The sequence below is a fragment of the Camarhynchus parvulus genome, chromosome 27 (assembly GCF_901933205.1).
Source record: "Camarhynchus parvulus chromosome 27, STF_HiC, whole genome shotgun sequence".
Taxonomy (NCBI): Eukaryota; Metazoa; Chordata; class Aves; order Passeriformes; family Thraupidae; genus Camarhynchus; species Camarhynchus parvulus.
Window position 1 is genome coordinate 4,054,643 of NC_044597.1, and position 15,205 is coordinate 4,069,847.

The window sequence follows — 15,205 nt, forward strand, 5'->3', positions numbered from 1 at the left end:
GCCCTGCAGGGCTCCTGTTACACCGGCCCTGATGGCCTTGCAGGGAATGTGCTGGCAATTTGTCTCATATTCATGCAGGATTTTGTGTGTAAAATGGAAGTGTGGTACCTGTTTTCCCTCAGCACATCTCCTGAGGTGGATCATGAGGGGGTAGAGAGGAGGGGATTTTAGCACACCTGTTTTGGTGCAGAGATGGGGGGGTTGGTTCCTTGCCTTTCTTCTGCTTCACAGGGACTTTATAGTGAAAAACCACACCTCAGTCTGCATCTCTGTTTTGCACACTCGATTTAAAAAAATATCTGGGATCACTAATGTGTAACTCAGTTCGAGTGATCTGGTTGTGCATTGTCTGTCAGGCTCCCCATCCTTGGACCTTCTCAGCCTTTCCTAGCACCACAGCAACTCCCTAAAACCAAGAAATTTATTGCTGCCTCAGAGATCATTCTCTGACCTGTTGAGCTTTTATTACAGAGAAGCAAAAGAGCAACCTCCCAATCTTTAGCTGCAGATCCCAAATTTAATTTGCAAGACAGAGAACTATAAAGATAAATTATGTAAATGGAGGGGCAGAAGCCACTGACCCCCAGAATCAGTGCTGAGGGACTTCTCAAATTAGCCTTTCTTTGTAATGGGCATGAGAGTTTAACTTGGTATTGCAATATGACAATCTCTGCATGTAACTTTTTCTCTAATTCTCTTTCTCTGGTCTGGAATATATTTAAAGACTTTTACTAAACCACTTTTATTAATTTTACTCCAAAAAATGTTGTACAGAATTTCATGTCTTTTAGAGTTCAGACTGTTAAAACGTGGAGAAAATCCCATTTTTCTAGCACTAGTGGTCAGTGATGCTTTGTTACAGACACTTTTACCTTTTCCCCGTCCTCTATTAAGTCTCTTGATCTTTTATGGATTTGCAAGGATAAAAGTGGAGTGCTTCTTTTTGGCTTGCACAGTGTTAGCTTTGCTCTGCTCTTTTGTGTTGAACACCAAACCTGTTTGGTCCAACAATGAGACTGTCTTGAAATTCAAATTTTATGTTCAAGGAAACAATTACTGAACATAGTACTTATGTGTTCAGTTCAGATATTTACAATTAAATATCTTAAAACCTGATGGCCTCTGTGTATGTCTCTATGATCTTTGCTTTTCCACAGTTGCTGGCTGGATCTAGGCTCATTTGCTTCCTCTAAAAAAATTTAATAAAATAGGAGAAAATAAAATGTTTTAGAGTACCAGGAATGGGCCTCAGTGTTCACACACTTTAAAGTCAGCCTGTGCAGTTTGAAAGTTTAACCAAGAGCCATCTCCTTTGTAAAGAATGCAGATAATTTTTTTTCCTGGCAAAAAAAAAAAAAAAGGTAACCTGATATGAGTCTGACAGTGTCGTTTAGTTAAGTGCTTCCATCTGTTGCTTGCTATTTCCCTTACTCATGACCTCTCTTTTTCTCTCCCCCTCCTTCTCCTTTAGCCCCTCTGAGGAAAGCAAAGTTTGTTGAGAGCCCTCGAATCCCAGAGTCCGAGCTTGGCTCCCCAACCCTCTCTGCCCAGAAGCTGGACGTTGATGCATTCTGCCCTGGTAAGCTGCATGCAAAGGCTCTGTGCAAACAGGGGCAACAGGCAGAAAGACTTTTTAAATGTATAATATGGCTCCTTTGGCTAGATGGTTGGTTGGACCTTCCCTAACCAAGTTTCACTGACTTGGAAATTTGAATAAGCATTAATTTCTGATAACTGCCCGTTTACATTTGTTGCTTGCAATTTTGCATGTGGCTGCTCTCCCCTCAGAATAATTTAGAAAGTCTAGTACTAGAGTTGCTTTTGAGGAGATAAAAATGAGCCAATAAACATACTCGCTTTAAATTTAATTTTTAATGCTGGTCTGCAGAGAGGCTGGAATAAAACCACGTCTCAGAAACACCATTAAATCAGCTAAAGCAAAACTGTGGGACCTTGTTACCTGCATCCGAGAATATTGGGGTGTTAACTTTTATTTTGTTAAGAAATACCTTCTAACTTATGTACCCTGTAGCAGTTGCTCTGAAATGCATACATGTTGCTTGAGGCCTCTGGTTGAAAAATAAATAAAGTGGGTCATGTCCCTTCCTGGCTCAGTCCTGTTCATGTCTGTCAGCTCGGGCAGGCTTTACCTAAATCCCCCAAGCCCCAGCAAACCCAGCGCATGTGAGTGCCTGGAATCTGCAGCTCAGTATCATTTCCACTTGGAAGTGGCAACCTGGGAAAGGCTAGAGACTGTGAAGGTGCTGGGAGAAGGCTGAAAACATCAGCAAGTGTTTTGGCGGATTCTGTGCTGAATTCTGCAGATTCTTCCCCTGGCTTTCCTTGATAATGAACCATACTCACTATAGGCTTTGGATGGAAAAAAGAATGTTTATTATGTTGAAATGGTGTGCAAATGTGTGACATCTGCCTCTGAAATCTGTAGCTACAGTCGCCAAGATCATATTAATAAATGACTTTTAGGGTGTTGCTTATTCCTGTGGCTGATGAACTTGTAGAAGAACTTGTAGAGTACTCAAAATTGGAGGAATTAATTGAATGTTGTCCAGATTTTGAATGTGGGCTTTCTTGAATGTATTGTCTGAAAGAGAAGTTGTCTCAGAAAATCAAAAGACAGTTCCTGTGCTTGGCAATGCCTAATTTGAGACCACAGTTGCCTTGAAAAGTGCTGCTCCTTTTTCAGTCATCATGAATTACAATTAAAATTGTGCTGCTGCAGCCCTTTTTTCTAACTGAATGGCTTCAACTGTCATGTTTATAATTGTTAATAATTATAAACTTATTATGATTGCATCCACAGAGAATTATCATTGCATTGTAAGATTAAAAAAACATAAATTCCACATTCCCGCACCCAGACATGTGCCTCCCCTCTTCCAGAGCTTTGGAGGGCAGGACTCCTGCCAAGCCCCAGGATGAGCTTTGACAATGGGATCTGCAATTTCTTTAATTTCTTTTTTCTGCTATTTGATCTCCTTCTCTTGCTGATAGTTTAGTGATCTGAAAGGAAAAGTGGAGTTTTGTACTGCCTTGAAGTGTCATTAAAGGAACACGAAGTGTCATTAAGGAAGGAAAAAGTGACAATGGCAGAGTTGTCACAGTGGAACCAATAAGGTTGGAAAAGCCCTTTAGAGCCATCGAGTCCAACTGCAAACCCAGCTCTCCCAAGGCCACCGTGTGACTATGTCCCAAAGTGCCATCTTGGTGTACTTGGAAAAGGGAAATGAGATAAGAGCAGAACAGTACATGCCAGGGAAGAGCATGGACTTGGAGTCAAGGGTAGAAAGTGCAGGTTGGGGATTCAGTTTGTTTCAGTTTCCTTAAATGTGACCCTAGGGACCTGTTAGGGAGCTGCTCTCTTCCTGTGTGTCATGTCCAGGGACTGTGGCCAGGTTTATATTGGTAGCTGGGATAGGCAGGGGAAGAGGGCAGGATAGAATCCATTGGGGAAGGATTTCTGAAGCTGTTCATGGAAGAAACTGCCCAAATTCATGGATCCTTCTGTGAAAGTAGCAGTAATGTGGGGGCTGGAGGTTTTGCTGGTCTGGAAGGCTGGATTCCAAGCTTGAGATTCACCACCTTGGAAGAAGTAGGTGGTTGGGGGAGGATCCTTGTGTAAAGAGGGAAAGAAAAAAAGAACTGAGTTGTGGTCAACTCACAGGAACCAAGGGGGATAAAGCATCCAGCTCCTGATGGGAAGGTGGAGGAAGAGTCCTACTCTGGGTCATGGCAATGCTTCAGGCTCTGCCTGGAATCAGTTTTCCAAGGAAATACCACTCCTTTCTTCTGTGCTAGGCTTACATTAACCCTCTTCTAAAATGTGTGCATCCTGTGAAGATGTAGCACACAGTGCTAAATCCCGAGCGTTTCCAAGAATAATGGTGTGAGTTGAAAGAAGGAAAAAAATTAGGCTGATGATCTGCCTGGCAATGGAGGGGAGGTGGAATGGTTTTTAATGTGATCCCTGACAAAAAATGTAATTAATTATACACTTGAAAGCAGTTTAAAACACTAAATAACAAAGAAAAGAGAACATTAGCTACTCTACATATATAGGAATAACGATTTCAATTTGAGATGCCGAGAGGTGAAATTTTGCTCAGTATCAAAATGTTTATTTTAAGGCTTCAGGCAAATTTCAGCACATTCCAGGGAGGTGGTTTCCTGAGCAACTGCAGTGCCCCTCATGCTGCTGGGGGGAAGATTTGCTTGTGACATCTTCAGTGTGAGTCAGTGTGGGGGAGTGACGTGCTCCCGACGTTCCAATGCCGAGGAAGGAGAAAGAAGATCACAATACCGAGTGGTATCATGGAGGGACATTCTAATACCAAGCACAAATAGTGAAGTTTTAAGCTTGGTATAATTTCTTTTTTTTTTTTTTTTATTACATTCATTGTATAGAGAAAAGAATGTAGATATTTAAAAATTAATCAATCTTCTAAAATGAATTTAGAATATTTTATAGTTGTTGCAACTAAGATGATGGCAAAAAAAAGCTGTTCTATGACTTTGAAAAACCCCTTTCTACTAGAATTATCAGAGAATAAGCTGAGTTGAAAGGGACCCACAAGGATCATTGAGTCAAATCGTGTTTCTGTAGATGTTTTTGTAGTTGCAGATGTTCAGATTTCAGTCCTTGACTTGAAGCGTCCCTGGTGGAGAAGGAGTTCCTTCTCTCTTCCCTGTGTTGGTAATGAGGCTCTGGCACAGGTCTCCCATCCCTGGAAATGTTCAAGGCCAGGTTGGACAGGGCTTAGAGCAACCTGTCTAGTGGATGGTGGAACTGGATGAGCTAAAAGGTTTCCTCCAACCCAGACCATTCTGTGACTCTGTGACATAGCAGAGACTTTATAAGGAGGTTCTTGGAAGATTTCTGATCCATCTTCCCTCCTTGTCTCTGCTCCAATCCTGCAGACACTGTTCAACAGAGGCACTTGTGTTTTCCCTCTTGTCAACCCTCTGAAGGCAGGGAGGCTGGGGATCACGCCCTCACATGCATCATTGCTCTTCAAGGAGGGTAACGTAGAATAGCAGGAATTGACCTTCAAACCTCTGTTGTTCAACTGTCAAACCTTTTCTGCAGTGATTCTAGTGACTCCGTTTAATGTGTAGGGGTTTTCCCCCACTTTATCACACCTCACTCCTGCCAAGAGGCACTGCTTGCGTGGTAAACTGTCTTGGCTTCTTGGTTATTAATTGTGGTCACGAGGGCATCTTCCTTTGAGCTGCTTTTTGTTTTCATGGTAGCTAAAACATGTTTTGACTTCTAAGTGCTCAGAAAATCTGTTGGAGATGGATGGTGCTTTCAGGTAATGGCCTTTTGCCTCAGATTAATGTTTGCAGTTGCATTTTATGTAATTTATTACCTTGGTGTTGTGTTCCAAAGGCTAAGTCTGTTATGACATTATCTTTTAATTTGATTAACTCCTTCTTCAGAAATTTTGGGACACAGATCTTGAGTGTCTGGTTTGCTTGTTGCACATTAGGCTGGCAGGCGTCTGTTTTCATCCCTGATTGAGTTAGGAATCACTGCTGTGCTCCTGCCGCAGACAGAGAGGGGAGTGATTTACCATGGCAGCAGCACTTGTGTTCATCTCATTGCTCCTTTTTCTCTTCCTTTGGTTAAAGAATCGTTGAGCTTGGCATCTGCTTGCTGCTGCTTCTCTCTTTTTATCACGTAAAATGTGTATTTTTCATTTTACATTATCCACGTGTTTCTCCTACATACAGCAAAATGCTTCTCAAGTCTTAGAAAAAGCCCTTCAAGAGGGAATGCAGGAACCAGCAGTACTCTCTGATTTTTCATTGTGAAAATACAGGCACCGAGCCAAAAAAATCCTACAAAACCCCAAACAAATTTAGCCAGCAGGATTCTGGTCCAACCTCTGTCATATTGAACAGTGATGAACTGGGGGGGAAGGAGAGGAAATAATCAAACCAACCGTGATCTGACAAATGGTTTTACTGTTGAATCTTGTGTTTGTCCCAGCACTGTCAAGCCCACTGACCTGAAGGGAATAGGAAATCATTGTGATCAGCCCTAATTGCAGAAGAGCCATAATTTGGCACATTGGTTGCCATGGAAGCGATTGACTTTTCTCAGGCTGTTCCTGGGAGGATGCTGTTGGTTCCTTCTGCTAGATCAAGAGATGGAACCAGTTTCAGAATAAACTTGTGTATTACAAAACAAGCCCCAGTCTGGTCTGGAATTCTGGATCAGAGGGTGGAATATTGAAGGCATTGCTGGAGTTCTGGGTGTGAATCCTTTTGGGATTGGCCATGGGCCAGTTGCCGTTAGGTGTCATCGAGTTTGCTTGAACTTAAAGCTGCAACTTGGAGAATAGTGGCAGGGTCCAGAGTTTAGGATTTATTGAATCTTACCAAAGCAGAGTTGTTCAAGATAAGAAGCAAAAATAATACTAATCCCATAGATTATTCCCATATGTTTTTACTGTTAAATAACTGGAGACTACGTGCTTTTCTTGAAGCTTCCTGGTGCAATCTGTTAATACCCAACCCTTACAGGGTTTGGGTTCAATTTACCTGGAGGAGGAAAAAAGGGAAAAAAGAGGGGGAAACGCTGTAAGTGATCCAAATTCTGTTTTTGTGATAACTGCCCAACATTAAAGTGTTGTGACTGCTTGATGGCTCCTGAGGTGTGTTTTGCCTCAGATGCTTCAGGAGCAGCAGCAGCCTAGCACCTCTGGCTGCCCATCCGGACAGATCCCAGGGAATCTAAGGAGTTGTTTTGCCTCAGCAAGCAGCAGTGCTTGCTTTCAACTGATCTGTTGGGAAACAGTAACATTTTTGTGCTAATACTTTGGCTTTTTGAATATTTATAGCTTTCTGCCAGCGAATAAATATGTACATATGCAAACCAACCCTGATGGTTTTGAAACTGTCAGTGTTGGGCCTGGGAGGATCAGTGTAAAACCTTTTCTTCCATATCTGAGAAGGTGGGGCAGGTTTCTCACTGATTGAGTGACTGTGGCGGAGGAGTTTCCTCTACTAGCATATTATTTTCTGACAACAGGGGCACTGATGCTCTTGAATCCCAGCATGGTTTGGGTTTGGTGGCACCTTAAAGATCATCCAGTCCCACCTCCTGACATGGGCAGGGACACCTTCTAGAACAGGTTGCTCCAAGCTCCATTCAGCCTGTTTTTGTCATAAAAATATAGCTGGAGGAGAGGGGAAAGAAAGAGGAAGTGGTAATTCTATTTCTTTTTTTCCTACAGTGTTTTGAGATGCTGTTATTTTGTTTCACCTCTTTATGGAGGCAGCCCCCTCAGTATTCATTTTACCATTATTGTTAGCTGTAACAATAGAAGAAGGGTTGGTTGCATTTGTAGGAAACTGCCCTGTTCTTTTATAAGCCTGGTTCCCATGTCCCAGTGCCTACGGATGAAAGTCCTTGAATTTCAGTGATGCTATGGAGAGCTGCCCATAAGTGAAAATATGCAGTGCTCTGAAAGCCACACCATGACTTGTGCTCTCTTGCCAGTTGCTGTGACTTCCTCACCCTCTCCAGGGTTGCAGAACAAGAACTTCTTTATTCTTATCTAGCGTGACTGTTGTTCCCCTGGTGAAATTGGCTTCAGTCGTCAGCATTCCCTCTGTCCCATCTGCTCTGTTCTCCAGGGCAGCACAGCTGCCCTTGGACCCTGAAGAAAGGAGATCAACTTGTGCATAACCTCCTGTACCGCAGTAGATTTTCCACCTCATTAAGCAGAATTTTTGACGTTTTATGTCACTAATTATTTAACTCTGAATAGCTTGAAAATAATTACCTTGAGTCCAAACATGACCATTTTGGCCAGCTGCCAGCTTGAAAGTGCAGCCTTGGTTGTACCAACCTGGCTTCAAATTCCTCCAGTGCCCTGGAACATCCTGCAGGCTCCACAAATCCTGGTATTTGGACTGAGACTGTAGCAGCCTTCCACCCTGACTCCTGTGCCTGCTGTTTTTGTTTCTCAGAGTTAAGTCCCCACTGGCTCTTCCATATGTTCCCATGAGGAACCCCATCCCCGTGGGGAAGCCCTGTCCTACCACAAATGGTCAGCACTTAGAGCAGGTCCCTGCTGCTGTTCTCTGCTCCTGGCTGCTGGCAGAGTCTGCCTGGGGTAGCATTCCTGAGCTCCCTGCTCTCTTTCCATCTATTCTTGGCATCTGTCTTGCCTGGCAAGAAGAGCTGTGGTGATGTGTGCAGTTACCTGCACGTCTGTCATCTGTATCTGCCCCCTTCAGTAACTTCAGTGGTGTTTTTCCACCTACATTTTACAGATGAAATTACAGCTCCTGATCTGTATAACTTCAGGGCACTGTGAGGACAGTGTGGGTGATTTTATTTTATTTGAGTGGGGTAAGATTTTCATAAATACAGAGAAAGAACAAATTTTAAATTGATCTCATCCACATGGACAGTAGCCTTCCCTCTCCAATCACTGAAGATGCACAATTAGCAACAGCCCTAGACATTGGTTCTGTTAGAAGTTAGCCCCCAAAAGAATCAGAGAGTAACAGACTGAGTTGGACTGGAAGGGACCATTCCAGCTGCTGCCAAGGGCAGGGAACCTTCCACTAGACCAGGTTTAAGCCCTGTTCAGTCTGACTTGTTATTTTAAAAGCTGGCAACAGTAAATTGTTCTATTTCTGTAGCAGTTATTGCATCCAAATAGAACTCGTGAAGTCTTTTTCAGGTATGTAATGGTAGGTTTTCAAGATTGTTGTCAGTGTCGTAAATGCAAAGATCATAATTTAGTCAGATTTGCTTTTAATAAATTTGTCCTGGGAATGTGCTAATAGATCAGATCAGGTAAGGACAAGGTCTTTGTGCTGTCTTGTCTCTTGCTCATGACCTCCCACTTAACAGTGGTCAAAGGTGACAATAAAGTGTCATTTGCCTTGCTAAAGTTTTGGCTCATTTTAATGCTTGTTGTGTTTTGACCTGGCAAAGCTGCCTTGGAAGAAGGAAAGGTGTTTGTCAGAATCCCCTTCTACAGACTCTACTCCCCAAGAAAATGATGGAAAATACTGTGTTATATATCTATATATATATATATATTTCTGAAAGTCTCCTGCAACTTTCTTTGTGCCCCTGTTGGTTGGCCAGGGTTGGCCTTACCACAAAGGGAGCAGGTTTTTCAAAATTCTTGTCAGATTTCTATCACTTGATAGAAATAAATGATGTGTAAAATAAGATGAAGGAATGTGAGAGGTTTTGAAAGAGAGTTGCTGGAATTAAAGAGATTATTTGGGTGGTTGTGATGCAACATGCTGGTGGAGGTTAGGATTTTTATTTTTTTTTCTTTCTTTTGTGAAATTTTGTCCCATTTGTTGCTAAGAGACAATAACTACGGATACTTCAGAGAACCGAAGATGTGGCTAGGAAGAGGAGGTGGAGGGAGAAGGGTGCAGCTGGCTACTCTCTTACCTGAGGGGTTTTCTCTTTAAAAGGGCAGAGGTGCTGTGAGAATTGGGCAGGGGGCGAGGGGCTGGGCTCAGCTCTCGGCATCGGAGGAGGGATGTCGCGGACAACTTTTATGAAAAATCCTTTCCTTAGGATTTCTCCTCCTGAGAAGCTGAGAGGCCTCAGGAACAAAGTGTAAACAATGATTATCTGCTGCTGTGGAGTGCAACAGGTGCATCTGTGATTGGTCTCATAGAGTTGTTTCTAATTAATGGCCAATCACAGTCAGCTGGCTCAGACTCTGTCCAAGACAGAAGCTTTTGTTATCATTCCTTTCTATTCTTAGCTAGCCTTCTGATGAAACCTTTTCTTCCATTCTTTTAGTATACTTTTAATGTAATATATATAATAAAATAATAAATCAAGCCTTCTGAAACATGGAGTCAGATCCTGGTCTCTTCCCTCATCCAAGAACCCCTGTGAACACCGTCACAGAGGGACAGCTGAGCCGCCTGGCTCGCTGCTGGGAGGATTCACTGCTTTTATCCTCCCACTGCTTCTCCTGCCGTGGGTGAGCTTTGCTTATAAGAGCAGCTGCTGAACTGGGACCTTATTCCACCCGATGTGACTGGAAAGAACCTTCACCATCTCTTGGGATGCCTCAGAGGAAAACCCAGCACCCCTTCCCGGAGGGCGCATCTCCCCGGCTGAGGCGGATGCTACAGAGGAGCCCAGCTGCCGCTGCCTCTGGCTTTTTCACTACACTCAAACCCAGCACCCCGTGTCCATTTGACGCCCGCGGCTCCTGCTGAGGCTGCGGAGTTGTCTGTTTTTATTTTGTTTGCCACCCGCGGGGGTGTGCCTGCCTCTGCCTGCCCGCCATTGCTGTGTGGGGAAAGGCGGCCGAGCCCGCGGCGCCCGGGAGCCAGCAGCGCCCCTGCCGGCTGTGCCCGGAACTGCACCGAGGGGAAGAGCCTGCGGCCTGCCCGAGGCGGACTCTGGTCCTGTGTTCGTCCCTGTTAAAGATAGGTTAGAAACTTTTGAAAAATAGTTGATAAGTGTTAAGCTTGCACAGTTAGTTTGGGTATGGTAAAAGGGATGAAAAGGGTGGTTATAAGAAATACGGCACTCAATGTACCGTATTACACCTAAGTAAAGTGCACCACCTCCCAAGCGAAACGAACCAGCCTGGACAGAACTGTAATGGGCCAGTCAAGCACCTAAAACTGGATTTGCATGAAGGATCCAAAAAGAAACCAATCCAAAGGGAGAAAAAACAGGATGAAAAGAGGCTTCTGACGCACTGAATCTGTGCTGCTCCGCCTGGAACATCGGGGACATCGCTGCTGAAGAAGACCCAGCGCCGATCCTCGACGGGAACGCTCCTGCTCGGCCCGCGGGCCCCCTTGCTTTAGGCCTTTCTCTTTATTATCATAAATGCTGAAATCACTTTAGTACCGGGAATCTGGTCTCGTTTCTAACAGTGCCAGAGCTGTTTGTTTGTTTGCCTTGTATATGCATATACATCCTGGTAAAGAACTGGGGTTTCTTTTCCCGTACTTTGCCTGAGAGCCCTATAATTTCGAGTTACAATAATTCAGAGGGAAGGGGTCACATTCTCCATTCCAGGGGAGGTTCCCACCTTCCTTGGCGAACACCTGTCTTTCAAACCAAGACACATGCCTAATATTGCAAAACAAAAACGGGCTTTGGCAAACACATAGTATTTAAAGGAGTGTTTCTTCTCTTTTGATACTAAAAAAGCCTTCTGCATCAATAACAATGTACTCCACTAGCCTCAGACTTGTCTGGAGTAAAAGGTCAGTTTAAGACCTAAAAATAAATACAAACAACTTTATTTTCCAGCCAGGGACTTTGATGGATGGCCTTTGACATCCAGTGTGGGATGTCCAGAGCTGGAGAACAGCCCCATATTCTTTTTTTTGAGCTAAAGTGCCAAAAACTATAAAGAAAGAAACAATTTCATCTCTGCTTTCCATCAGTGGGGAACTTACTGCTTCTGTCCTGGTGTCCTTGATTTGTTAAAGAGCTCAGGAACATTTTTGGGGATCAAAGTGTAATCCTGCTTCCAGGAGATATTCCAGATGCCCAGGCTTGTATTTATGATAACTGGCCTTTTATATATATACATATATATATATTTATATATTTGTTTAGTATGAGTGCCCTTTCATTTCCCCCATTCTTTTTCCTTTGGTCCACAAGGGCCCCCCTGAACCTCCTTTTCTCCAGGCTGAGCCCCTTTCCAGCTCCCTCAGCTGCTCCTGGGGCTCCAAACCCTTCCCAGCTCTGTTCCCTTCCCTTCCCTGCTCCAGCCCCTCAACGTCTTCCCCAAAACTGACCCCAGGACTGGAGGCACAGCAGAACAAAAATTGACATTTTTAGAAATGTATATAGGGCTGCCTTCATCCCTTAGTAGTTAAATTTTTTTAAATCTCTTCTTGATGTAAACAAGACTAATGAAAAAATCTTCCATTAATTCTGAGATTAGGGGGATATGCAGAAATGGTCAAGGATATTTTCCAAATACAGCTCAAGTGTATCCAGAATAATTTAAAGCAGATGTACATAATAATGGGACAGATTCAGGTCATATGGGGGTAGGGAAGTTGTTAGATAAAACTCTGCAGTTATGTAATTGAAGATCAGGGTCCTAAATGGTATAATTTATTTCTGCCCTTCCATAAGTGCTTGCTTTTGCATATAGCTATTTTTTTTCATTGCTAATTCAAGAATTTTTGATTTCCTAAAGGTAAATCAGTCTCATAGGCAAATTTGGGGATGGGTGCCCCTAAGGGAACTGTTACCCATTTCTTGTTAGCCACTCACTGAAATAGATTTCAGCTGGTTTGAAAGTAAAAGTATGGCAATTAAACTAAAAATATTCTATGGACTGCAGATGCATTGTTAATGTGCCCCAGGGGCACTACCGTCCACCATTTATCTAGAATTAGATGAGGGTGGCTATCAAACCAGTCACAGAATTACCAAATAAATCATGAAGAAATTTCATTTGCTTGTAAGCAATTGCAGCTGAAATATGTGGCAGCTTTCATATAGGAATTGAAAGGAGGTAACAGAAACACTATTTGAAAATGACAATGTACAAAAAAACATTGGACATTTTGAATGTTATGGTTTCTTGAGAAGAGCAAACCTAATAATTCTGCAGTAAAATGATATATTTGGTTTTCAGGGAATACTCTGAACATTTATGAGCACTTATGAACTCAATCCTGCTGCATGTGATGCCTGCAGAGGTGTTAAGAGTTGACCCCTTCAGAAATCCAAAGGGTATTTCTAGATAAGACATCTGAGAGAGCGGCCAGGCTCTGTAAAATTGCTCCTAAATGGCCTAAATCAGGTAAATTCCAGGGTGAATTGCACAGAGATCTGCTGACGTATTTAAAGTGGGTTGAATTTTTTGAGGGGAGGATCAGAGGTATTAAATTGCTTGACAAGCTCAGGTTGTATTTCTAATTTGCATTTTTGCAGTAGAGTCAAAGAAAAAGTCATTAACTAAAAAGGAGGCAGAAGTAGATGGAAAGTATGGGGGTGTTCACTGCTGGGATCTGCTAAAATTGTTCAGAATAAAGAGAAAAAGGTATCTGTGTGAACCTTAGGTATCTCCACTTGTTGCAGCAGACCTCTCATTAGGGGCAGAAATGAACCAAGACACAAACTCTCATTTGAGAGTTGAAGTTAGTGTGGTTGCAGCACCAGCTGGATAACACACAGGAGAAGGGAGAAAAAACCAGTTATGTCCTTTCACTGAACTTAGGTAGACAGTATTAGGTCTTACTGTCAGCCCTGAAAGGCAACATACAGCTTTTTTCCATAATACCCATTCACAGGCACTTCAGTCTGTTCTTTGACGTTCAGTTAAATGATTCCACTTATTTTTTAAGACTTTAGGAGGGGATAATCCAGTACAATGGCGCTTTGCTTAAATTCAAAGTTATCTGTACTTTGAAAGCCAGGTTATAATCAAATAATTGATAGTTCTATATGAAATATGGAGGTCTCACAGCTCCACTGCTGTGGTTCAGCTGGTGGTACCTTGTAACATGACCAGCATCTCGCAGGGAATGAGCATGGAGTGACAAGACAAGGCAGAAGAACTTTAAGCTGAAGGAGGTCAGAGTTAGATCAGATGTGAGGAAGAAATGATTCCCTGTGAGCCTGGTGAGGTCCTGGCACAGGGTGCCCAGAGCAGCTGTGGCTGCCCCATCCCTGGAAGTGTCCAAGGACGGGTTGGATGGGGCTTGCAGCACCCTGGGACAGTGGAAGGTGTCCCTGCCCAGGGCAGGGAGTTGGACTGGATGGGCTTTAAGGTCCTTCCCATGCCAAACCTTTCCATGATGCTGTGAGTTACAATCACAAACTGGTTTGGGTTGGAGGGATCTTGAAGATGTTGTGGTTCCAACGCCCTGCCATTGGGACTGTTATCAAAGCACATAATTATTATCCTCTGTATCTTCAATGTGCCTGTACAATGACTTGAGGCAGGATTGTAGTTTTCTGTATTTACAGGTGAAAGCCAGGTTCGTGCCCCTTGGAGATGTTTCAAGGGTAGTTTAAAAGAAGTGGGGGGTTAAGGACAAGGTTAAACTCAACCTCCAATGAGTGAATTTTGGTTGGGAGTTGCTCCCAGCGCTGAGCCAAAGGAAACTGGCTGTGCCCAGTACCCTGCAGCTGCCTCACCTGGGCACTCCTGAGTCTTCCCAGGTGGGCAGTGCAGAGGTAGATCCAGCTGTTCCTTTCTGTCCCAGATTTGTAAGTCAGCTTAATTTGAATATTTTTAATATCATGGTTGTGAAGACAGAATATGAATGCACAATAAGCTGTGGAGCCATATCCAGGGGATGGCTTTTACCAAAAATGTACCTTTAAAAATGTAGTATACCTTTTAAAGAAAGAAATAACCTTGGAAATAAAAATCTCTCTAGTTTTTATTTTACATAAATATCTCTGTTCTGGCTTGGGCTCCTAGAGCCAGTGAATGCCCACAGATTGACTGTGGGTGGTCAGCAGTTCCTCAAATTGGGCCATCCGTTTAAATTTGTCTCTCTTAAATCTATCGGATTCGCGTCAGCGTCGGTTCAAGCAGTGCAGTGGGGATTCAGTAACTCAGACAGCTTACGTGGACTTACTGTATCATCCATTTTCATAACATTGAAGCCACGGTGGAAGGACAGCTCCAGATGCTCAACTCCCAGAGCTGGTGGTGCTTAGGAATGCAGTCGTGGTTGCATGGGAGATGCTCCCAGGTTTTTAATTTGCAGTAGTGCAGATGCAACATCCAAAAATTGCTGTAAACTTCTGTGAGCTTAAATGTACTCTGTGAGATTAAATGAGAATTTCTGGAAGCAACTGGCTTAAATTTCCTGAGGTTTTGTGCATGTCCCAGGTTCCATGATTTGTGGGTTTCAGTTACAGTTATCAAAGAGCAATATTTTATTTAAAGTAGCATCCTTTTACTGTTGCTGCAGGCTGAGTGCTGGAGTAGCCCAAACCAGGACAGAGCTAGGAAATGGAGATGGGCTCTTTTCCAGATTGTACATTATCAGATGAATAATTAACTGTAGACTAATTGCAAATCCTAATTAGTCTCCTATAACTGCACTAAGCACAGTATTACTTCAGTGTAAAGTGGTAAGAACTTGACCTTCAGGCTTTAACCCTGCTATTGGTGTGAGCAGGGAGAAACTTGACTTTCAGAACCCAAATTACATGTGTGATACTACAAGTCAA

At 43.2% G+C, this 15,205-nt stretch overlaps 1 protein-coding gene across 9 annotated transcripts in view; it reads left to right on the forward strand.

The window, feature by feature from the left end:
• TANC2 (tetratricopeptide repeat, ankyrin repeat and coiled-coil containing 2) overlaps positions 1 to 15,205 on the forward strand; it is a 142,648-nt gene that overhangs the window by 60,501 nt on the left and 66,942 nt on the right. For 6 of the 9 annotated variants that reach the window (XM_030966074.1, XM_030966076.1, XM_030966071.1 and 3 more), the window contains one exon: positions 1,472 to 1,579. The exons of the other annotated variants lie outside the window; for them this stretch is intronic. In XM_030966074.1, coding sequence (XP_030821934.1) covers positions 1,472 to 1,579 — 108 coding nt within the window. The remainder of the gene's footprint in view (positions 1 to 1,471; positions 1,580 to 15,205) is intronic. 9 annotated transcript variants of the gene reach the window in all.